This window comes from Passer domesticus, chromosome 10, assembly GCF_036417665.1.
Source record: "Passer domesticus isolate bPasDom1 chromosome 10, bPasDom1.hap1, whole genome shotgun sequence".
NCBI lineage: Eukaryota > Metazoa > Chordata > Aves > Passeriformes > Passeridae > Passer > Passer domesticus.
The window spans coordinates 22,802,871-22,826,490 of NC_087483.1; the positions used below are offsets into that span (position 1 = coordinate 22,802,871).

A 23,620-nucleotide genomic window follows, 5' to 3' on the forward strand; every position below is an offset into this window, starting at 1 on the left:
AGCTTTTAGGTGAGAGTAACAAGATGAGGATTTTACCAGTAAAGACTATCTGGGACAGCTCAGTCACTCTGCTGGATCACTTCCTTCCCATTTCCTCTCACTACAGAAGGTTGCAGCTTTTTGTGTAACCTTCTGCCACAGCCTCGTGCAACTCCAGTCTCTAGACCCAGGGCACAAAAGCAGCACAAGTGTCTTCACCATCAGCATGCAATCAAGGCCCCTCAGGTAATTCTCTGCTCCAGGAAAGAGCTCCTGAGAGGCTACTGAAGAGCTTGTTTGTAAAAGAAGAAATAAATAAGTAAATTTAAATGGCAGACACATTACTCCAACTCATGTCCAAAATTTGATCCTCATCCTTGTCAACTCAGGATGTAGGCATGTGGCTTAAAAAAAAAGTAGAGAAAAAGCACAAGGGTAAAGCACAAAGCACATTTGCCTAGAGCCTCTATTAAGCCTTAACTAAGCACTCTGTATTTTGACCATCACCACTTAATGACCAGGTACTGAACAATTCACTCCAAGCAGCAGGAATATCAGAGCAAGCCTGATTCAGGAACACAGGGCCAGAGATGGTAAGATGTCCAAGTCCCACTGATCCCCAGATATGATGGGTACAACCAATTCCTTTATTTCACAGTGTAAGTTCACCTGAAAGTGGTAAAATAGCAGTACAGCTCTAACAGGCTTTTCAAAACCAGTTCAGAGACAAGAATATTCTAAAATTGAAAATTTTTATTTTCAAAATAAAGAATTTTGTACAGAACAGTGTAGATCTGAGTAAATCTAAATACAGCAGTCTCTGTAATATAACACAAGGGTCTGCTTTTAGCACAGTACTTTCACACTCTAGCAATCAGAAGGCAAGCCAAGCAATTAGGAGGGGAAAAAAAACCCAACCACTTTTATCTGTCAGAACATGTATTTCTAAAATGAGGTCCTTCTTCACAAAATGTACCTAGGGGGAAGAGCGCTCTCCACACCTCAGATTGCACAGCTATTCACACTATAAAAACAGACTAAGAGAGGACAGGAGATTTTCAATAGGAGAGATGATTTATGAAACAGAACTGCAAGTCTGAGACATAAATATCTGTTGTTTCTAAATTCCTCTCTCCTCCCCTCCCACACACACTGATGCAATTCCCAGAAAGGTATGAACTGTGGATCATTTTGTATACACACAGTGCAAATACTGCACAGGCACAGAAGTGTAAACCCATGATGATTCTTCGACTATTCAACTGTACATTATTTATAGCATTTCGTTCTAAACCTTATACAAAGCTTACACAGTAGTTTCTGTAACAAAACTAAGCACATTTACACACATTATGGTTCTCTGGATGCAACTTTCATGGCACCTTCTTTTTTACAACAGCGTACAGGAGACCCCTATGTGCTCAGTGTATCAGAATTGTTCAGCTCCGTTTCTGCTGTACTTACATTTCACAAATGTCATGTGAAAGAACCTTCCACAATCACAAAGAGCCACATACAGAAACATTCATTGCCTGTTTTCCTGATAACCAAACTAAACAAGTTACCACCTTTCATCCACTCAAAGATGGCCAACAGCCACACCAACTGCCACCCCTCTGCTTGACCAAGCCCTGGTCTGGAGGTATCCCTCTTCCCCAGGACCACTGCTGACTCTGCAAAGCAGTTCTGCAGCTGCAGCAGTGACAGGGAAAAGTGAGTCCACCAAAACAATAATTTAACACATGGAACATTCTGTTTTAGACAGTGGTCACTACACAATGTATACAAGCACATTCCCATCACTGTCACCAGTAGGCAATGCTAGTGCTGTGGAAGCTTTCAGAAGTGGCCTTCTCTCATCTGAGCAAAAACACAAAGTGCCATGTCAAACAGCATCTACTGCATTTTTAAATTCAGAGAATCTCCCTTGAAATGGCCTTTTAGTACTCTATAAAACCAAATACTAGTGCTTGGAGACTGCTCAGCTGCGACTTATAGGGCTTCCTTTTTGAACTTAAGAACATGCTGTTGTTTCAGAGAATTCTACAATTCCATTTTATCATGAAGTGCCTGTATTGCAGAAGTTGGCTGCTTTGTTCTGTGGAGAAAACCACCCAAGTTTTCAGAACATCTCTATCTTTTTGTAACCAATTTTGGAGCATAAGTAAACCTGCAGCACAGATTGCTGCATGAGTGGAACTGATGGCTTAAAGCCCCATCTCCCTTCAGGAAGAAAAAAAAGAAGTTACTATAATGAAAAAAAGGACTGATGCTATCTGATTTGACAAGTTGTCTAAAGAGAAAACAATAGCCTGTGGGTGAAGACCTGCATTAAACAACTTTCCCAAGTATGATTTACACTGAAATAAATGAAAGGTTTTTATCCTTTTTTACCCAAAAGGAAAGGGAAGCAGAGAAGGCACTTTGTAATCTCATTTGATTAAACAATTCACTGCAGGCAATAATATTACATTGGTGAAAGAACATGTAATTTAAAGGCAGTCACAGCTTCAGTCTTCCATTCCAAGTTCTTGTTTCAGACTGAAAGGCAAGTAAAAACATGAGTCAGCTTGTAGCAAACACTGAAAACTCTTTGGACCAATTAGTAGAAGCCCTGACAATACACACTGAGATTGAGAGCTAAAAGGCAGAGTGGATATATCACTCGTTTCAGGTAAGATCCAGCGTATCAGAAAAATCATAGGGCAAAATCTCAGCTTCTGGAGGCAGCACAGAGTAATCTTGAGATTTACCTGACAAACTAGACTGTGGACATCTTTTCCCTCCCACTTTTTGAGATGCTTACCCCACTTAATGCAACAATACCACTGACAAAATGGCACACTCACCTTTTTAAGTAGGCATGGACATTGTCAAAGCCATGGTACTTGGCCAGATAGACCAGGACACCTGTGGCACATCGGCCATCTCGCTGTCTGCAGAAGCTACAGTTGCAGATTCCACGACATGGGGGGCACCTCCATGTCTACACAGAAGAGAGATGACAAGAAGCCCTTTTAGCTGAGATGCTATGTCAGATGTAACTCAGAACTTAGGAGAGAGCCCTGCTACACACTGAGCTCTGCAGTGAACATCAGCACTGCATAAAGTCGTCTAAACCAGTACAAGAGTACAAATTCCTCAGTCTGTAGGGGATTAAGCTCTCCATTGCCTGCCTTGCACATAACCACAGGAAGCATTCCACTCTGTTTTAACTCCTACATCACAGCCCACAGCAGCAGCACTTTGTCCACAATACAGTTCCTTTCCCTAGGGTATTAAGCACTAATGCAGCGATAATAATAAAGAGAACACTATTTTGATGCTCAAACACAAGAATATTTTAGCTGCTGCTCTGTTCTCTTACTTCACTCCTGTAATTAAAACCACAGAAGTAGTAAATACAACAAGCTCTACACAACACAGTTCTGTGATTCAGGGTAAACCAAGCCAGGAGTGCACAATGTACTACAGCACTGTAAGCAGTTGTTAAAACCACTGCTGCCAGCGACCAATACCCCTGGCTGAGGAAGTCAAGACCAAAAAGCCACCACTGAGCACTGTCCTACCGGGTCCAGCAGTGCTGTTCTGACATCCTCCCCGTATCTGTTGCGCAGGCACGGCCCACAGAACTGGCCCCGCACTCCCACGCAGTCAGGGTTACGACAGTTTGTCTTGGTGTCTATGGTTTTTTGGCGACACTGATGGCAGGTGGATCCCTAGAACACAGGAAAAACAAACAGGACATTTAAGATGGCATGTTAGATAGGAGAAAAAAAGCATTGAAAAAAATCTCTTTGGCAGCAAGCAGTGCTTATCCCGAAACAGAAAGCCACCTTGCAAGTTTGAACCAAGACGGTTTTAACACTGCATCTTCAGTGTCTGGTAATCACTTTCCCAGGGTGGTTATCACTTAGGTATTACAGTTGTTCCAGAGTGAAAGCAAGCTAATTGGCTTGGTAAAAGTCATTCTACAAATTCAGGCAAAAATAAGAAGGGACACTTCAAGATCTTGGACATATTTCTTACAAAAATCACATTCTCTCTCTCAGTGACAGGATGTGTATCCTATTTGATGCTAAAACAAACATAGAATAACAAAAAAATGACTTCACAAAGTACACATATCACAAAGCTGGAATATTCTTACCATGGCCCTGTTATACACTTTTTCTCTTGCAGATCCACAGATATTATCCAGCTCTTCTGCTGTTATGTCCTCAACTGGGCGCACAACATGTGGAAAAGCCATGGCACCACGGTGACCCCTCCTGGGAGTACGGGCTTCATGCTGAATAGCAAAGACACAATACTTGCAGTATTAGTTTCAGCAAAAACTACAAAAGCAAGGATCTTCACAGCAATGCTGAAGTCTCAAACACCCATCATATATCCAAGCAAGATATAACAGACTTTGTACAGACATATGATCTGGATGCAGCTTTAGCATCTTTACTTGATCTGTCCCCCTCAGGGTGCAGTGATGCTACTGATCTTGCTTCACTCCTGCTGGAGTGCAAGAGGAAGTGGTTTTTCAAGGACAAGGAAGGGGAAATGGAGAGCACATACAAGATGCCTTTTTCTTTTTTTTTTTTCTTAATTCCTCTAAGGCCATGGCATACTGATAAACCCCATCAACTCTCTATGAATCACTATTTTCTTGAAGGGAAACCTTCATACAAAACCACCCTCACAACCCACAACAGGAGAACTAGATCTTCATCATACCTCCAGGTATTCATCAGACATCTTTCTTCTTCTCACCAAGATGTATGGGTCATCTTCTTCCTCTTCTGGTACAACAGTAGGAGGACCTTCAATCAAGGACCTGGACCTTGTGTGAGGCCGAGAACTCCGGTCTGGGTTCCTCCTCAAGGCACATTTGGGCAACGAACGCCTTGGAAGTCGCTTTGGTCCCTGCTAATGTTTAAAAGCCCCTAATGAAACAGGTGAAAACACAGATAGCTCCTGACCCTCTACTGAATTCCTCCCCTAAAGATGCCTTCCTCTCGTCTTTTCCAAAGACACGTGTAGCAGGCACAAGGCCTGCAAGGCCCTGGCGGTCAGAAGCCTGAGCTAGGAAATACCAAAGTCAGCATGACTAAGGGTTTAGAAGCCCCTCTCTTCCGCCTTCGGACCCTGTTATCTCTCTGTAGATCCATAGGCCACTTTTTCCCCTGACCCTTACTATTGGACAGTTTTCAATCCCCCTATAAGGTATAAAAACCCCTAGCTCTGCCCGGTTCGGGAGAGGAGAGCTGTCCCTGGACCCTTCGCGGAGACCCCAATAAAAGAACCCTGCGGAACCCAGACAGCGCTGCTCTCTCTCTCTCTGCGTCTGCTGCGGCTATACCCAGGGTGACGGCCCCAGGCATGCTAAAAGAGCTGAAATCACTAAAGAGCTGAGCTGCAAATCACTATAGCTGCCTGGGCTGCCTGAACCCCCGCTGGGCGATCCTGGACCCTCGTTGAGCTATCCTGGACAACCGGCCTCCCCGCTGGGCTTCTGCCCTGGGGGCCATAGCTGGCGCTCCGAACATAGCCGACGCCCGAACAGCGGGGGGCCCCTGGGCCAACATCTGAACCGCCGTGATAGCCTGGCCGCGGAACTGAATGCCGGACCTGGCATTTCAGAGGAGCAGCACTTCTTCGTGAAATTGTCACTGCCTCCGCTCGCCAGAGATCCTGGAAGGAGAAGCTCTTCGTTTTAGAAGGACTCTTCTGGACAGGACGTCAGCCGACCCGCAACAACGACACCTGGGCACGCGAGTGTTCGCGGAGGCTGACGAGCAGACGACCCCCAGCAGAACTTTGACCCACAACAGGCTGAAAAGTGTAAGTTTAACACAGCCTCTCTTGCGCGCAAAAATATTTTTTCCTCGGGTCCTTTTTTTTTGGGTTTTTTCTTTTTTTTCTCTTTTTTCTGCTGGCGGGAACTGAAACATGGGATCAAAGCTTAGTACGTTGAAACGATCCCAGAACGAGAGAGATTTATATTCCCTAATCCTAGAAATCCTATCTTCTAACAACTTTTCTTTTTCTAAAGGTAACCTTTCAAAAACTAACCTGAAACGTTTTATAAAATGGATTCTCTGCCACTTCCCAGATACTAATACACAGACTATTACCTTAGACTCCTTTTGGGATACAATTGGGACCACGATATATAAGTTTCAAACTAACCAAGACTTTTCTGTAACTCGGTTTTTACCTATGTTCCACGCTATAACTAAAGCTGTAGAAAAAACTAACAAAAAGATTTTAATCTCAGGGCTAACTTCTGTCGAACGAAACGAAAAGTTCTTATCTCACTTAACAGAAGCGCCTATTTCAAATGCTAATGGAGGAGATAACACCCCCTCCACCCTGGATTCCAGCACTCCGCTGGGTCCTAGTGTCCTGACATCTGCGCCGCAACCCCCCGACCCCAGGGCGCCCACGGCCCCTGCCCACCCCCTCTTCCCCCCCGCCTTCCCCTCGGGAGCCACACCCTGCGCGCCTCCTTGCTCTGCGTTATCTCCGAGAGCATCTGCGCCAGTTCCCGCCGGGACTGACCCAAACCCCACCCCTCCCCCTGCTCCCCCCGACCCTACTGGGGCCACCCCCACCCCCCTTGCCGTCCCTCCTCTCCCTGCCGCGTCCGCCCCCCCTCCCGCCCTCGCCCCCCCCGCTACCATCGCGTCTTTCCCTGCCCCCGGCATCATCCCTGCTGCGGCACGGGATCAGCCCGCCTGCGTACCCGCGCCCCCCCCCCACCACCGCGCTTTTGCCTGCCGCCGGAATCGTGCCCGCTCACGTATCCGCCCCTGACCCAAGCCACCCTGTATCCGCCGCACCCTCTTCCAGTCCCGCCGCCTCCTCCATCCCGCATACCCCCTGCCCCCATACCCTCGCTGCGCAACCCCATACCCACGCTCCGCAGCCCCCGGTCGGGACCCCCCAGACTTCCCTCAGTTCTGCCCCCCCTCCCCACGCCCCCCAGTCCTGTGCATGCTGTATCACGCATTGCACGGCCACCCCGCCATGTGCCACGTGTAGCCACGTCCTGCCATGTGCTGCCTTATACCCGGTCCAGCCACAGGCACCTCTGCCAAATGCAGCTCCAGCCAGCCATAAGAAACATAAGGCACGACCTGATAGCTCTCACTTCTCGTCATCTGATGACAGCAGTGACAGCGATTCTGATTTGGAAATAGAATATGTTGATCCTTGGGCAAAAATAAAAATGGAAGCCACACAGGCAGGGGACTGGCAGTTAGCTCAGAGAATTACTGCCTTTCCAGTAGAATATAAGAAGGGGAAAAAAGGAGGTGCCACTAATAGAAAGACATGGGAACCTATTACAAATAAAGAACTTGTGCAATTAAGAAATACAGCCACAGAACATGGTAGAAGTTCACATATTTTTAGAAATTTCCTAGAAGCTACGTTCTCAGCACATGTTCTGGTACCCCACGATATTAAAAATATTGCCCAGTGCCTCCTTTCTCCCGCCGAGTACATGCTTTGGGAAAGGCATTGGAAAAAGCAATTAAAAACATTATCAGATAACTATGCTGCAGATGCTGATAAGCCAAATTTTACACTCGAACAGCTGGCTGGTGAAGGGGATTTGCAGAAACCCTCTGACCAAGCTGATACTTTACCTAAGGCAACATTACAAGACGTGGCTATAGCAGCAAAAACCTCTTTATTTCTCACCCCAGATGATTCTACCCCCACCCAATATTTTTCTACTATCAAACAAGGAATAGATGAAAGCTTTATCAAATTTGTGGATAGAATTAAGGATGCTCTGGAAAAACAAATAGAGAGCACAGAGGCAAGAAAAGAACTGTTGTGTAAACTTGCCATGAGTAATGCGAATGAAAAATGTAAAACAATTCTGAGAGCCTTACCCATGGACATAGAACCTACCATAGAGCAAATGCTGGAAAGCTGCACACGCCATCTGTCCACTGAAGATACAGTGGCACAAGCAGTTACTAAGGGTGTTGCAGAAGGAGTTTCTAGTGCATATGCAGTAATAGCTTCTAAAGACCAGGTCCGCTGCTACCACTGCGGAGATTTTGGACATTTTATAAAGGACTGTCCAGAGAGGTCACCTCCCAGGTACCCTCGCAATTTCCACCAAAGGCCCCAGAATCAGCAGTACTATCAGCCGCGTCCGGGAAACTTCCATCGGAGCGTGGTGGGGCCCCACGCAAGGACACCAAATCAAAGGCCATCCAGACCCAGTCACGCACCATCCCAGGAGATTCCAGACCACATGAGGAGGATCCAACACACGGAGCAATACCAAAGGGAACGCGCCGTCAGCTGGTAACTGCACTGTCCATTGACTTTAAAAATAACAATGTTTATCGTGTTCCCACAGGCAAACGTGGGCCAAAAGGAGGTCCTTCTAACATCCTAATTATAGGTGATTCTCTCCATACCCCAAAGGAAATATTTGTTGTTCCAGAAGTACAAACAGTGCACCCGGGACAAGAAATCTTTGTCCAGGTGTACTGCACAGACTTACCATATTTTCTTCCAAAGGGTACCCCATTTGCACAGGCCTTTCTACTCCCTAAGAATCACAGGGAACAGCTTCCTCTCAACCCCACAGCAATGTGGATACAAGTTGTGGGACCGAGTAAGCCTGTCATCGAGTGCGGTCTTACCTGCAGAGGAGAGAAGTTCCACCTACCAGGGATGCTGGACACCGGTGCAGACGTGACCATCATCGCCCGCTCAGAATGGCCAGCACACTGGGAGCTACAACCTGTGGCAGGCATGATCACAGGGATCGGTGGAGCTACAGTTTCCATGCGGAGCAAGAACAACATCCTCGTCGAAGGGCCTGAAGGCAAGTTGGCAACCATCCGCCCATTCGTGGTAAGGGCCCCCATCACCTTGTATGGACGGGACATTTTATGTCAGTGGGGAGCCTCCCTACGTATTCCCAGTCCGGATTTCTAATTGGGGCCACTGAGGAGCGCGCACTGCCAGACACTCCTCGTCTCACCTGGAAATGCCATGACCCGATCTGGATCGAGCAGTGGCCCCTCTCTAAAGTCAAACTGCGCGCACTACATGCCCTTGTGGATGAACAGCTCGCCAAAGGCCACATCGTAGAGACCACCAGCCCTTGGAATTCTCCAGTCTTCGTACTACAAAAGCCTGGAACGGACAAGTGGAGGCTCCTCCACGATCTTCGCAAAATCAACGAGGTCATCGAGGACATGGGTCCCCTTCAGCCTGGCCTGCCCTCACCATCGATGCTGCCTAGAGACTGGACACTTGCTATCATCGATATTAAAGACTGTTTCTTCAGCATCCCGCTGCATCCCCAGGACGCTCCACGGTTTGCCTTCTCCGTTCCCTCTCTTAACAGAGAGGCTCCACTCAAGAGATATCACTGGCGTTTCCTTCCTCAAGGACTTAGATGCAATCCCAGTCTATGCCAGTGGTATGTTGCTCACATCCTGTCTCCTGTTCGGAACCTATTCCCAAATGCGATCATCCATCACTATATGGACGATATCCTGGTCTGTGCACCAGAAAAAACATACTTGGACAAAGCGGTTAAAAGGACTATTGAAACCATAGAAAAGGCAGGATTTGAGATCCGTGAGGACAAAATACAGTACACCAATCCATGGACTTACCTTGGACTCCAGATCCGGGAACGGACCATCGTACCCCAGCAGCTCGCCATCCGAGACGACCCAAAAACCCCGAGAGACTTACACAGTCTGTGCGGATCCATCAACTGGGTACGTCCACTGCTAGGAATTACAACAGAGGACCTCGCTCCACTGTTCAGCCTTCTTCGGGGCAAGGAGAATCTGGACTCTCCATGCACTCTAACACCAGAGGCCCGAGATGCCATCACCAAGGTCCAAGAAGCCCTGTCTTCACGCAAAGCCCATCGCTTCGAGCCCAGCCTGCCTTTCCAGTTCGTCATTCTGGGAAAAGCACCTAGGTTCTATGGACTGATTTTCCAATGGGACACTCAACTTCGAGACCCTCTACTAATCCTGGAGTGGATCTTTACAAATAACCAACCCACAAAAACAATTACCACCTTCCAAGAAATTATGGCACATTTAATAAAAAAGGCTAGAACTCGCCTCCGTTCCCTTGCAGGGTGTGAGTTCACATGCATATATTTGCCAATGACCACTGGGGACCTGGAACATTTGCTCCAGACCAATGAGAGTCTCCAGTATGCCTTAGACAGCTATACAGGCCAAATTTCAGTGCATATCCCAAAACATAAGCTTTTTAATCGTGATGTGACATTTCATCTGACTCCAAAATTAGTCCAAAGTAGGACACCTCTCAAAGCTCTAACCGTCTTTACAGATGGCTCAGGGTCATCCCACAAGTCGGTAATGACATGGAGGGACCCTAAGACCCAAAATTGGGAATCTGACATAAAAATAGTGGAGGGATCTCCACAGATTGCGGAATTAGCAGCTGTTGTCAGAGCCTTTGAGAAATTCAAAGACGAACCTTTTAATCTGGTCACAGATTCAGCTTATGTTGCTGGCATAGCTATGAGAGCAGAACATGCTCTTCTCAAAGAGGTTTCCAATCCAAAGTTATACCAATTGATTTCCACATTAACACGTTTAATTTCCCACAGAAAACAACCTTACTATATAATGCATGTGAGGTCACACACTGACCTCCCAGGTTTCATTGCAGAAGGGAACAGGAAAGCAGACACCTTAGCCATGGCAATAGAGACTGCTAATGTCCCTAACATCTTTGCCCAGGCAAAGTTGTCACACTCATTTTTTCATCAAAATGTGCCTGCCCTTATCAGAATGTTCAAGATTTCAAAAGATCAGGCAAAAGCTATTGTTGCCACATGTCCGAACTGTCAAAACTACCAAATACCATCTATGGGGACGGGAGTCAATCCCCAAGGTTTAAACAGCTGCCAGCTGTGGCAGACAGATGTAACCCACTTTGCACCTTTTGGAAGGTCAAAGTACGTGCATGTATCGGTTGATACATTCTCAGGAGCAGTATTTGCATCAACACATACAGGAGAAACTGCGCAGCACACCATAAAACATTTTCTCCTCGCATTTGCAACCCTGGGAGTACCAAAGGAGATCAAAACAGACAATGGACCTGCCTATACCTCTCGTAAGTTAAAAGAGTTCTTCAGTGAGTGGGGAATACAACACAAGACAGGTATACCTGCAAACCCCACAGGACAATCCATCGTGGAAAGGACACATCAGACTCTCAAAAGAGTCCTCAATCAGCAACAGAGAGGAACAAAAATCACTTCTCCAGTTGAAAGACTTTGCAAGGCTCTCTATGTCATCAACTTCCTGAACTGTACAACCTCAGAGCCTGATCCACCAATACTTCGCCACTTTGCAAATGCCACCCAAGCAAAGCTCACAGAGAAACCACCTGTGCTGGTGAAGGACCCAGAAACACATAAAGTCTCTGGACCTTTCGAACTCATCACGTGGGGAAGAGGATACGCGTGTGTTCTGCTACCATCTGGTCCAAGATGGTACCCAGGGAAAAACATAAAACCATACCTAGGCACTGCAAATACCACTTCCACAAGCAGTGACAAGAATCCTCCTGAGTCAAACACGAGACCTCCTCAAAACCAGACCAGCTCGGCCTGGAGACGAAGACGTCGCCAAACATCCACAGGTGGAGGAGACGACTGTCCCATCACACAGCAGCAGACAAACCAGAAAGCTGAACAACATTCTGAGGCATCAAGCCCTAGGCCAGGCACAGCCTGAAAACAAACTGTTCTCTGAATTAGATGTTATTACCCTTTTTACCCTAAAAAACCCTATTGTCCCTTTTATCAACCCTTACCTAAAGCCTCTAACCTTTTACCCACTCCCCCACCCTTAGCACCATAGAAAAAAACAAAAACAAAAAACAGTAAAAAACCTAAAAATAAAAGGGGGGAGGTGGAAGGAACAGAGGAAAGGAACAAGAAAGGAACCCTAACCCTCCCCTCCTACCATAAAAATAACAAGTTTTGCTTATATTCCCTATCAGAAGCCCCATTCCTGCCCAAAGATGAAAAATATCTCCGTTGGCGCTGTCCTCACTGCTGCCTGGATGTTCCTCACCGTGCCGTGTGCCGTCGGTTGGATCGGCCCACAGCCGAGCCATAATGTCTGGGTAACCTTAGCAAGAACATTAAAACAGGATAACATGTGCTTATCCATGGGGAGCGTTGATAACCCACTTTCCACATGTCTAGTAGGAATTCCTTTTGTAGCCGATGATTGGCCCGCCTATAATTCAGAGCTTCTCCGCACCACAGGTAAGAGACCCCACCAGGTAGAAACTTGGGACCAGTGGACAAAAATACTGCCCAATGCTCTTGAGGAACCTCAAGAATTGGATCTATTGGGGTCCTCTAAGGCCACATTCTGTGTCAAATTTTACTTTAGACGTCCAAAGAATAATTTGCCTGAAATTGATCTGAACAAAAACACATACCGAAAAGACATATCACCAATTAACAAAGCCTACAACCCTCACGATTGGTGTAATTACACTGCTCGTGTGATCTCTGTGTCCTCTCTCCATCCCAAAATTCTACCCAAGGGAACGTTTCTCATCTGTGGTGACAGAGTATGGGCTGGGATCCCCTCCCGACTCCAGGGAGGTCCCTGTACCCTAGGAAAACTTTCCACCCTTACTCCAAATATCACCTTGTTGCACAATTGGAAAAAAGAGAGCGAGTTAAAACGCCACAAAAGGTCCTACACAGCATTTGATGAAAATTGCGATCCCAAATTATACGATTGGAACAAACCTAAAAAGATAGCGGTCTCTATATTCCTACCATGGGTAGCTGCAGCTAAGGCCCTGGGTGACATAAATCACCTTGGGTGCTGGCTCAGTAAGCAAGCTAACGCTACTTCTGCTGCCCTGAGTGATCTCTTAAAGGAAGAAGAAACCACAAGACATGCCTCCCTCCAAAATCGAGCAGCGATTGACTTCCTGCTGCTTGCCCACGGACATGGCTGTGAGGACTTCGAAGGGATGTGCTGCTTCAATCTCTCTTCACGCTCGGAATCCATCCACGCCAACATCCAGAAACTGAAGGGACTTGTGAAGGACTTAAAAGTAGAACAGACCCCAGACTGGGTCAATGACCTCTTCGGTCAATGGGGATTAACAGGATGGGTTGCATCTTTGGTTAAGGGAATGTTGTGGATCTTTCTTGTAATTGTCATCGTGTTACTTATGTTCTCATGCCTTGTCCATTGTTTTAAAAGAACCATAGGGAACGCCTTTTTTCTAAATACAGAAAGTGGAGTTGTAGCAGGCACAAGGCCTGCAAGGCCCTGGCGGTCAGAAGCCTGAGCTAGGAAATACCAAAGTCAGCATGACTAAGGGTTTAGAAGCCCCTCTCTTCCGCCTTCGGACCCTGTTATCTCTCTGTAGATCCATAGGCCACTTTTTCCCCTGACCCTTACTATTGGACAGTTTTCAATCCCCCTATAAGGTATAAAAACCCCTAGCTCTGCCCGGTTCGGGAGAGGAGAGCTGTCCCTGGACCCTTCGCGGAGACCCCAATAAAAGAACCCTGCGGAACCCAGACAGCGCTGCTCTCTCTCTCTCTGCGTCTGCTGCGGCTATACCCAGGGTGACGGCCCCAGGCATGCTAAAAGAGCTGAAATCACTAAAGAGCTGAGCTGCAAATCACTATAGCTGCCTGGGCTGCCTGAACCCCCGCTGGGCGATCCTGGACCCTCGTTGAGCTATCCTGGACAACCGGCCTCCCCGCTGGGCTTCTGCCCTGGGGGCCATAGACACGTCTATCCCTGTCCCAGTCTGAAAACCAAAGGTAAGGAGATCCCAACCAAGTTCGTGTTAGGCATTCTGCTAGTCACTGAGAAATAGTCAAAAGCAGCAGAACCTGTGAGGAGCTGCAATTTTTAGCGTTGTTCTAATCTTCATCCAAATTACAAATACATCAGCAGTGAAATTCATTACACTGCTGATTCACAACCCAGCCTACTTAAAAGACTAAATGCCAGGTGTTTTCAAGGCTCCAAACTCACAGAATATTCAGGTCTGAGCTGCCCTCCCTCATCTCCAGCCTTTGTATAAACACATATTTACACAGCGCCTCATTTGGTTTTATTGGCCTGTGGAGACACTTAACCTTTATAAATTAATCTGTTCTGCTGTGTACCATGGCAAATCAAAAGAGAATTACAAAATGAGGATACCTGTTTTAGAAAGCAATATAATTCAAACTGGACTTTGATTTGCACAGCTTATTAAATTTTTACATTGAAAATCCTGCTTTGTAATGTCAGAATTTGACTCTTAGAAATCTGAATGCAAATCCAGTAAGTTCATACTCACATGACTGACAGCTGGCAACGATTTTCTCCCACCAAAGATACCAGAAACATTTTGCAACTCAGCCATTAGTTTTGCAAGCTAACAAGAGAAAGAAAAATGAAGCAGAGCTTTAAAAGGGTATTTATGTGCTATTACAGACTACTAGGGCAATTGGCTAAAAGTACAATTACTTATAGGAAATGCAGTCATTCTTCAACTCTTTACATTTATGTCTTATTTATGTTTTAGTGACTGTAAGTAATTTGGAAATGCTCAAAACTTATTATGTCGTTAGGCTTACAGCCTATGGATTTTCATATGCCAGTAAAGTATCAGATTTATATTTTAGGAATGCAAATTCATCTTAATGCATTCACACAATTCCCATTACAGTAAATTTAAACAGAGGTTCCCCCAAGAGTTGAAAGGGAGGGGGGGAAAAGGGCCAGTCCACAGGAAGACAGAGTACTTGCCATTGCTTTGTTTTCTTTTATGTTTAAAGCTCTTCTTTCTAAAAACATAGCACCATTTTCTTCAGTGTCAGAGTCTGAATCTAGAGCAGGCATCGGTGTTTCAGGAACAGGTTCCATGCCACTCTTCCTCCTCTCTGATCTTCGAGGTGGAAACTTCATGGCTACTTTCAGAGGAACAGAGCATTTCTGCCCTCTCTGACTGATCTCACTTTCAGCACTCGCATCATTCTCATCTGAATCTGATTCCAATTTCTGTTAACAAACCAAAATGGTAGCATGTAAATTAAATCCAGGAGAGTTGCTCTGCAGTTAAATACAGTGGACAACATTTTGTCTAGGAGTAGTTTAAGAGGCTACCTTGCTGAAATCCAGACAGGCAGTCCTAGTGTTCTAGTGTATTTTGGAGCAAGAAGAAAGGAGAGGGGACACAGGGATAACAACCTCTCCGGGAGACCTACATGGTTGTGCCAAACACACCAGGAAAGGGAGTGTAGTATTTGCAGCAGTCTTAGCTCTCACTTGTAGGTCTAATAGCAAAACCAGTTTGTGTGTATGCTATGAGAAAGAGAACTCAAAGGGCTCAATTTTGCTACATATAGCATTTGGCTGTAAAAAAAAGCCAGCTGCAGTATGCAGTTGTCTGCACAAGGTCAAACCCAATTTCGTAAGCTGTCAAGTACAGTCATCTCACCTTCTAGAGCCAGCCAATGACATAATTATTAATAAAATCCCAGTATTTTCTGATCTTCAAATTCTGATGTCTTGCTTACAAATTTCCCAAGAACCAATGGTTCAGTGAGGACATAAATTATTTAGTTAAAAGCTCATTATGCAATAGGCTTTGATTTTTCTTTTTAGACACAACAAGACAGTCTTACTTTGATCAGCAGTAAGAATGGATATCAAATGGCCATTTTTATTTACACAGGGTTTTTATTAAGCAGGTATGTGATTCTGGTTGCACATTATGTGTAGTTACTGCCTTTTTTTCTATTATCTATTCCAGATTTGTCTCCTCCTTACTCTCTTTACAATTGTGTTTTAACTCAGATGTGATTTCATCCAATTAGCCATTTTTCTTTTCTACTCATTTCTTAGCATGTGCTGAAGTTATGACAAATCTGGCTTTGCCAAATGTGGAACTACTTCAGTTTCTCTTTTGAATATCAACTACTGATCTTTTTAAGCAATAAAACTGATGTAAGGAAAAGCAGGAAGGCAGACTTCACCACCTATGACTATTTCTCTACTGTTGAAAGATGCACAGCGTTCCCTGTGAAGGTCTGACTGCATGTCAAGACACACAGGAATTTTTCTGAGGCTTGCTGCAGTCCATGGGCTAGCCTAACATTTCATATTGAGGAAACCACAAATGCTAGGCTCCAACAGAGTAACATCCAGCAGGGACAGTTTTAAGAGGTATATTTCAAAATACACATGGCAGATTTTTAAAGCTCCATATCAAGCGCTCTTCATGGAGACCAAAAAAAACCTAAACTTTGGCTACTTTAACTTTTTACTAAATGAAATTATGCTTCCTTCTGAAACACTGAACTTCAAGCTGAAGCTGGCATGACTTTCCAATTAAGAATGTGTAAGAATTTAAATATAAAATAGGAAACAAAAATCAACTGTCTTACCAATGCACCTTGAACCTCATCTTCTGAAAAGCCACAGAAAGATTCATCATCAGAGGCTTCATGAAAAATTTTTGCCAATTCTTCTTTAATATCCGACCTAAATTTGCATTTCTACAAAAAATAAAACAGCCTTTAATTTAAGTAGTATGGAAAATTATTAACATTTATAAATGCAGTACCACCAAATAACTATTTAATAAAGAAAAAAAAAAGTTAGGCATTTCACAAGTGGTTTTAGAACCACAGCTGTAAATTACCAGGTACATTAGGTGAGGTGACATATCAAAGGCCAGAATTGATAGCTAATCTATTTTCAACAATTACCACCTAGAAGCACAAGTGAAGAGTGAAATGAAATTACAGCATATAGCACAGGTTTATAACTGCTCTACAAAAACATAAGCAGAGCAATTAGTTTTACATTATAAGCTTTACATTTCTGCAATCTTCACTAGTCCAGCACATATGATCTTATTTGTTTTTGTACTGTACTTACTGTATTTGCAAAATTATCAGAACCAAAACTGTCACAACTGTCATCAGAGGATGAGGATGTTTCCATGGGAATCAGTTTCGTATTTCGAAAGGTTGTGAAGTTTCTCCCTCCTGAACGACCTCGGCGCTACAAAAGGACAACAGCAACACCATTAACAAGAGACCTACTGCAGCATGGTAGCTTTTAAGAATATCCTTGTACTGAGGCTTAGGAAGTTTAAACATTTTAGGATGTTTAGCAACCATGAATGCAAGCCAGAAAACAAACATCAGCTTTGAAATAAATCTCAAACTTAGGAATGACAATAGTTTTTACTCTGATACAGTTCTGATCATTGTTACAGATCAGTTTCATTCCGTATTTAAGAATACTCTTTTTATACAAACAGGCAAGTGGAAATAAGCACATGAATCATGCCATTCCCCAGTCATCATAGCCAGTGATGGAAAAAAAGTGCAAGTACAAGAAAAGTACCTAGAAATCTACTTTGATTCACTTATTACTTTAAGTTTGAGGTAAACAAACACTCTGCAGCTCTTAAGGAAGGGCCACAGAATCCTACCCACAGATTTGAAACAAATCCGTTCTAGACAAAGCAGCTTGCAGTTTTGCTCATTTTGCCACCGATTTAGAAGACTTTTTTTTATGGGTTTCAGGTTTTCCTTTCCCGGGAAATGTTTCTGCTGGCAGCGACCCACTGTATCCCCCGAGGCCGGCTGGCAGCCAGGCCGGGGGCAGCACCCTCACTGAGGCGCTGCACGGGCCCAGCGCCCGGGCCAAACGCCGGACACACGGGGCTTAAGCAGCAGCGACCCGGGCCAGCCTGGGGCCCTCCGCCCCTCCTCAGCACCGCTCTGCGTGCGGCTTTTCGCGCCGCAGTTCCGCCGAGCACCGAGCGCGGCCCGGCCGGCCCCGGACACAAAGGGGCTGAGGGAGCGCGCCCGGAGCCACGCGCGGGCCGGCGGCACCGGGAGGGCTTCAGCATGGAGCAGCCCAGCCCAGGCGGCCCGGGCTAGCCAGGGGCTCGCAAACGCGCCCGTCCCGGCCGGCGCCTCTCCCCGCCCCCGCTAAAATGGTGCCGCCGCGCACACACGCGGCCGGGCCGACCCCTGTGCTCCTTCCCGCCCGTCCCGTCCCTGCCGCGCGGGGCCGCTCCCCACAACACCGCCCCACGACCGGCCCCGCGCCCTCGGCGAGGCGGGGGCGATGGGCACATGGCTCCGGGCCGCCAGCTCCCCGCCGAGCGCGGCTCTCAAGCCGAGTTTCATACCCCAGTTAGGCGGGCAAGGGCACCGCCATGCACGGGGCGCCCGAGCACCGCGGCGGGGCAGGAGACCCGGAGCTGCCGGCCCGAGTGGTGGGGATGCCCCGACGTCCCTCTCCCTGAGGTGCCCAAACTAAAGACCCCCCCCACCAGCCTTCCGCAGCACGGCTCAGTCCGGCTTGCCCAGGGTTTCAAGACCCCGGAGCGCCACGAGAGCGGCGGCAAGCGCCACAGCCTCCCCCCCGCTCTCCGTAGCAGCAGCGACCCGCGGCCTGAGGGCGGGCAGCGGCGGCCGCGGGCGCGCTCACCTGCGGGCGCGGCGGGGCCATGCTGGCGGCGGCGGGCGAGCGCGGGAACTGAAGGTTCGCGCCAAAGCGGCCGGACCGCGGGGGGCGGGGCCGGCGGCGCCTTTCCCGCGTTGCCGCCCGCGTCCTGGCAGATGCAGCGCACACCCCCGCGGGGTCGGGCACCGGCGGGGCCCCCTGCGCCCGCCCGCCCGCCTCTGCTAAGGAGCTCATCAGGTCTCCCGGGATGCCCCCGAAGGGACCACTGAGGAGGCCCCCTTTATTTTTTTTCTATTCGCGGTGTAGGCTTTGTGGAGCTGCAAGGGCCTGGCCTGTGGCGCGAAAAGCTCCCGGGCGGAACGTGGCGGGACTCGGCTGCAGAAGGGGGGCGGGCGCCGGGGGCCGCGCCCCTGCCCTGCCGGAGCCAGCTGGGAAGCTTCCGTGTTTTTTAGCTCTCCTTTTTTTGGTTTTAAATAATTTTATATGCCAAACCTAGGTTGGCTTCACTCTGAAATAAACTCCCTAAACCTGGCAGTTTTCAAGGGCGGTGGGGCTTATCCACGAAATAAAGCCAAGCGTCCGTGTGCTGGCTGCCCCAGCAGTGCCCGCAGCCGGCACCGCCTGCCAAGCAGCGTGGTACGAGCGCAGTGCCAGAACAGCCGCCCGCAGCGCAGGCTGCCCACAGTCCCGAGGGGAATGCGGGATCACTCTCCAGGGCCCCTCAGATCAGCGTTAGGAGACTCAAGATCCACTGCCACTGCTCCTCGGGTAACAGCAGTTGAACAGAATTTTACAAAGAAGTTGGCTGCCTTGCCCTCTGAAATCACAATACTATTTGAAGACAGGCCAGAAGAAAATAGATCAGTCATTTTAAACCATTTTTGGTAACATGTATAATAGCACATTAAATCAAGTACAGCCCTTAAGCACAGCAAAATAACAGCTACGTGGTATTTGGCAGCAATAGTAACGGGAGAAGCCCTGAAGAAGCTGTGTGGGATTTGTGGCCCTGGTGTTCGCTATAATCCCCTGTTTATGCTGTGGTTTGAGCAGGGCTGGATAGCAGTGCAAGTGTTGCTGCTCAGCATTTCCAGGTGCCTCCCTGGCAGCAGGCGAGTCCCGCTGCAATCAGCGGGAGGCCGCGTGCAGGTGCAGCCCTGTGCCCGTGTAAGGCAAACCAGGAATCATCCCTGAGCCAAAGCCTCTAAATAGCCTACAGCACAATAGGGTACAAGAGCCCTCACGGAGGTGTTCTGTTTTCTGTGGGCATTATTCTTCCTGCACGTGCTGCAGTCTGTCGTGTAAAAGAATCTCCATTTTAAATAAGCCCATAATTACACACTTACCTGCACTGCTGGCTTCTCAGCACACACAAAAGCAGATGAACTAAACCAGTTCTCCAGAGACCAGACCACACTCCATTCCTCTAAATCCACATTAGTGGAGGATTGCCACCCACCTGGCTTCCAAAAAAGACAGCTCAGTTGGGAAGAGGGGAAATGTTTTTTGAATTTTGATGTACTTTTACTTCTTTCAGAAAAAGATATCTACAAATACCAGTTTACTTGCATGGAAGAAGAGATTCAGTTTATGAACAGTAAAAGCCCTTAACATCACAATTATCAGAATTTTACTAGAGAAGTAGCCAACCTTCACAGCTTTCAAGAGCATCATATGAAATGTTATGGAGTGCTGATGGCACTAACTAAAGCAGAACTTCAGACTGCAGTTACTTGTCCATTTAATGCTTAATGCAAACAGCATTCTTCCAATCTTCAAACTACATATGTACTCAAATGGCTTTCAAATTAATAGGCCAGAGCAGAGACTTTGTGGGGAATCCAGACAGGATATTTCGTGAACTGTATTGTTAGGGTTTTTTTCAATATGTGAAAAATAATTATTTTATTGAAAAATGTGTATATCAGCTCACGTATTTTACAGATGACTGGGGAGAAGAGCTTAGGACAGGGAAAAGAGAAATGGGATGTATGTGAAGGGCAGAGGCTTCCCTTCCTACAGCACACAGCAAGGGTACCAGAAAATTAAGGTCTCTAACTCAGGAGATGGTGGTTGTGACCTGTGACACTGTGATCTCCCCTGTTTTCACCTTCACAGCCTGCATGCTCCTGCTCTGCCCTGCAGGCCCAGGTGCCCTGGGTGGATGGACACCACAATCTTACCAACTGGCTTTACCAGGATGGAAAAAGTTTTTCTGTGTTTGTCAAGACATAGGCAGCACCACTGTCCTACATCTAGATATTAACAGTAGTTAAAGACATGCAAAGCTAAACTCAAAGGTGAACACTACATTTTCAGCCACACTTAAATTAGGCTAATGGGAGTGGAGGAAAACATCCCTGCCTGTTCAGTCCCCCAGTCAGGGTCTTGCATAGCCTGTCCAGTGCTACCAGCAAGCTCTTCCCTCAGAGCTCACATGTCAGCAAAGATCATCTGGAGTGTTTTATCAGGTGTTTTCAAGAAAATAATCTGTTAAGGTCTCTCTGTCTTTGAAATGAGCTGTCACTACGTGGTAGCAGCCCTTGGAAGACCTGCTAGGGGAATAGGCTGGAATCATGGAGGGACATGCAGGAGATTGTGTGCAACACTTTCTGCATTTATCTGGGGGAAGCAAAGTTGTTTACATGTCAGGAGCTTCAAGCAGCAGCAAGAACATGGACCTCCAACAATAGCTCCATTGTCAGAAACAATAGGTGTGACCTTTAGTCTGCGGGGACAAAGGACAAATGCTGTCCTCCGTGTCACCCCACGGATTTCGGCTGTTGGCATTGTAACACAGCTTTTCTCTCTGGAGGCAGGACTCCTGCTGCCCTGTCCCTGGCTCTCCTACACACTTCCTATCTTAACAAGACTCAGCATTCTTTATGCTCTTTTCCCCCCCTTTTTTTTTTCTTTAATTGAAGCAATACATTTTTACCTGCTGCTGTGAATGAGTGTTTTAGGGCACTCAAAGAATCCCTGGCAAAGGTACCAGCAAAAGAATGTTTAATATCAAAGTGAAAGCTTGACAAAGTTCATTGGCAAGGTTCACTCTACTATTTACTAGATGGTTAAAGCACACAGAGAAAAATTATACTGAAGTCTAAAATCAATCTAAAACTAAAATCAACCAAAAATATCCAAATGGAAAAAGGGTAAGGCTGAGAAAGAGTAAGGATAAAAAAGAGTAAGGGAGAACCTCCCATTGAGTCACTAGGTTCAGAATGGACTTCCTTGCCAAACTTAGCCCCACAGCTGAAAAATGGCTTAGGCCTAAAAGTTTTAATGGCACTTAAACTTACACAGCACTTTTAAAAAGTGCTTAAAAATATTCTTATAGAATTTACTGTAGCACAACAGTAACTCAGTAATAGACATAACTTGCTTACAATTCTAAAGTACTTAAGAATCTAGGAGGGCAACATTGCTAGTACATCTGCTATGGCATACTCACACACAGACCCAAAGGACTACATACAAGGTATATACATTTGAAAAATTCCCTTTGAATTCATCAAAGTACTCACATCAAATGCCTTCCTCATCTTTCTCTCTGCATCTTCTCAGTGGGCAAAGGGTTGAATCTCAAGGAGTGGGGGTAGCCCAGGGCCCATTGCTGGTGACGGGCAGTGGTCCCCCAAGTATGGCAAACACAAGAGTTGGCTGGCTCTGAGAGGCCCCACTCAGGGACAGGTGCTGGCCACAGCTGCAGCCCAGGAGGGCCCAAAGGGTCTCACTTAGGACTGCTCTTTATAGGCTCACAAAAGAGTTGGTTTTAGTCATAGTAATTTTCCATCCTGGCCACAATTTGGGTTGGTAATTTTCTTTAAAGGTGTGGTGACAAAAATCTTGTTCCACTTGGGCTTTTATTCAGGCAAGAATAATCAGTTTTCAAGGCTGTTCTTTAAAAAACCAGCCTCACTAGAAAGCATAAGCTCCTGTGAGCAGGCAGTGTTTTTGATAAGCTCAAGAAGAGCTTAGCCCAGGTGGTGTTTGTCAAGGCCAAGGCTTAATGAGTATTTCTGAAATCACAGTATGGCCCAAGGGTGGGGATGCACCACCACACCTGCCTAAAATAGCATGTGAATACACCAGTTAATGTTTGTGTGATGCTAGTATTTATTGTGATGAGATTTGTGCAGTGACACATGTTTATAGATGCAAGCATTTAAGGGGAAAGGGAGAGTTTGGATTCTCATGGCCACAGAGTACCCACAGTATAATGCAGTAACACATATCTTAGGTCCATAGAAAAAAAATATTGCAGCCACTAATGACAGTAATTAAAAATTTCTGTAAGAGCTGTCCAATCACCTCTTCATCTGAGAAAATTATAGTGTGTTATTGAAACCATTAGTGCAATAAAATGAAGCTAAAAAACATTTTGCATTAAAATAATCAGACATTGATTTATGATGTAAATTGTAAATCGGTAACCTATAACACACACTAATTGTTTTTCTCTCTCCTGTAAGGTGTGTTTCTTGAAAAGATCTGATCAAGCATACCTATTTGTTCACATGTCACCCTCCAGTGCCTCACACTACTATACAAGACATAATAAGGTGTATAATCAGGTAACCTGCTATTGATTGCAATCCAGAAAGGACACACTTGTTGTTACACAGAAGCAGGAGGATAGCCACTTTTGGAGATTTAATTACAGCTAGATCTCTACATATTTGCTGGATGTGAATTTTTATGGAATACCTTTTTAATGTAAATACTTCAACACTATGCTCTGATAGGCAGAATCAGATTTTGTAAAATAAATATAAGTTTAAATATATAACATATACAATCAGTTTCTAGTAAGACCAACTGTACCAGCTCCATAAAATACCTCCACAATGCAATTAGTATCTTTTTCCTTTTTTCTCTCTCCGAGGAGAAATAGATTTTCTCCTTTTAATTTAACAGGTTTGTGTCTCCTTGTGCTTTTCTTGTTAGTAAAGTCTGGGTGCCAATGCATCCTGCACGTTGAATTGAAGGTGGTCATGTCCAATCCTATCTGATACCATGTTTCTTTGAAACAAACTGGCAAGACCACAAAAATTGAAAGAATAAGAAAAGGAAAACCGAAGGAATAATACAAGTCAGTGTCAGAAAAAGTGCAGTTGATACTACAT

General features: G+C 46.1%; 3 protein-coding genes across 6 annotated transcripts in view; 1 reads left to right on the forward strand and 2 right to left on the reverse strand.

The window, feature by feature from the left end:
• Positions 1–712: 712 nt before the first annotated feature.
• On the reverse strand, positions 713–22,594 carry CDCA7 (cell division cycle associated 7). 3 transcript variants are annotated; one of them, XM_064434418.1, is made up of 10 exons: positions 22,019–22,594; positions 16,944–17,069; positions 16,448–16,558; positions 14,808–15,059; positions 14,356–14,433; positions 4,708–4,899; positions 4,130–4,270; positions 3,549–3,698; positions 2,829–2,965; positions 713–2,520 (listed from the first exon to the last, which is right to left on the reverse strand). In XM_064434418.1, exons 1-10 carry the CDS (start codon positions 22,034–22,036, stop codon positions 2,490–2,492), a joined length of 1,236 nt encoding a protein of 411 aa, XP_064290488.1. In that variant the 5' UTR covers positions 22,037–22,594; the 3' UTR covers positions 713–2,489. The 3 variants fall into 3 exon arrangements, with proteins under 3 accessions (XP_064290488.1, XP_064290487.1, XP_064290486.1); XM_064434417.1 differs by lacking the exon at positions 22,019–22,594 and adding an exon at positions 18,516–18,740 and having other exon boundaries at positions 4,708–4,896; XM_064434416.1 differs by lacking the exon at positions 22,019–22,594 and adding an exon at positions 18,516–18,740.
• Positions 5,037–13,773, forward strand: LOC135308866 (uncharacterized). The gene is made up of 2 exons (XM_064434419.1): positions 5,037–5,814; positions 12,022–13,773. The coding sequence occupies exon 2, from the start codon at positions 12,043–12,045 to the stop codon at positions 13,342–13,344; it is 1,302 nt and encodes a 433-aa protein (XP_064290489.1). The 5' UTR covers positions 5,037–5,814; positions 12,022–12,042; the 3' UTR covers positions 13,345–13,773.
• MAP3K20 (mitogen-activated protein kinase kinase kinase 20) overlaps positions 16,944–23,620 on the reverse strand; it is a 101,738-nt gene continuing 95,061 nt past the window's right edge. For both annotated transcript variants that reach the window (XR_010369261.1, XR_010369260.1), the window contains exon 22: positions 16,944–17,069. The gene's annotated coding sequence lies outside the window, so the exon portion shown is untranslated. The remainder of the gene's footprint in view (positions 17,070–23,620) is intronic.

What these genes read in the sequence shown, in the direction of transcription:
- LOC135308866 (XM_064434419.1), top strand. Translation starts at nt 12,043, where the DNA reads ATGAAAAATATCTCCGTTGGCGCTGTCCTCACTGCTGCCTGGATGTTC.
- CDCA7 (XM_064434416.1), bottom strand. Translation starts at nt 18,725, where the DNA reads ATGAGCTCCTTAGCAGAGGCGGGCGGGCGGGCGCAGGGGGCCCCGCCG. An exon ending in CGTTGCCAGCTGTCAGTCAT is followed by an intron (nt 4,900 to 14,355) that starts GTGAGTATGAAC and finishes TTTAAACATTAG; the next exon opens with CAGGGACCAAAGCGACTTCC. An exon ending in GAACAGCACTGCTGGACCCG is followed by an intron (nt 2,966 to 3,548) that starts GTAGGACAGTGC and finishes TCTTCTGTGTAG; the next exon opens with ACATGGAGGTGCCCCCCATG.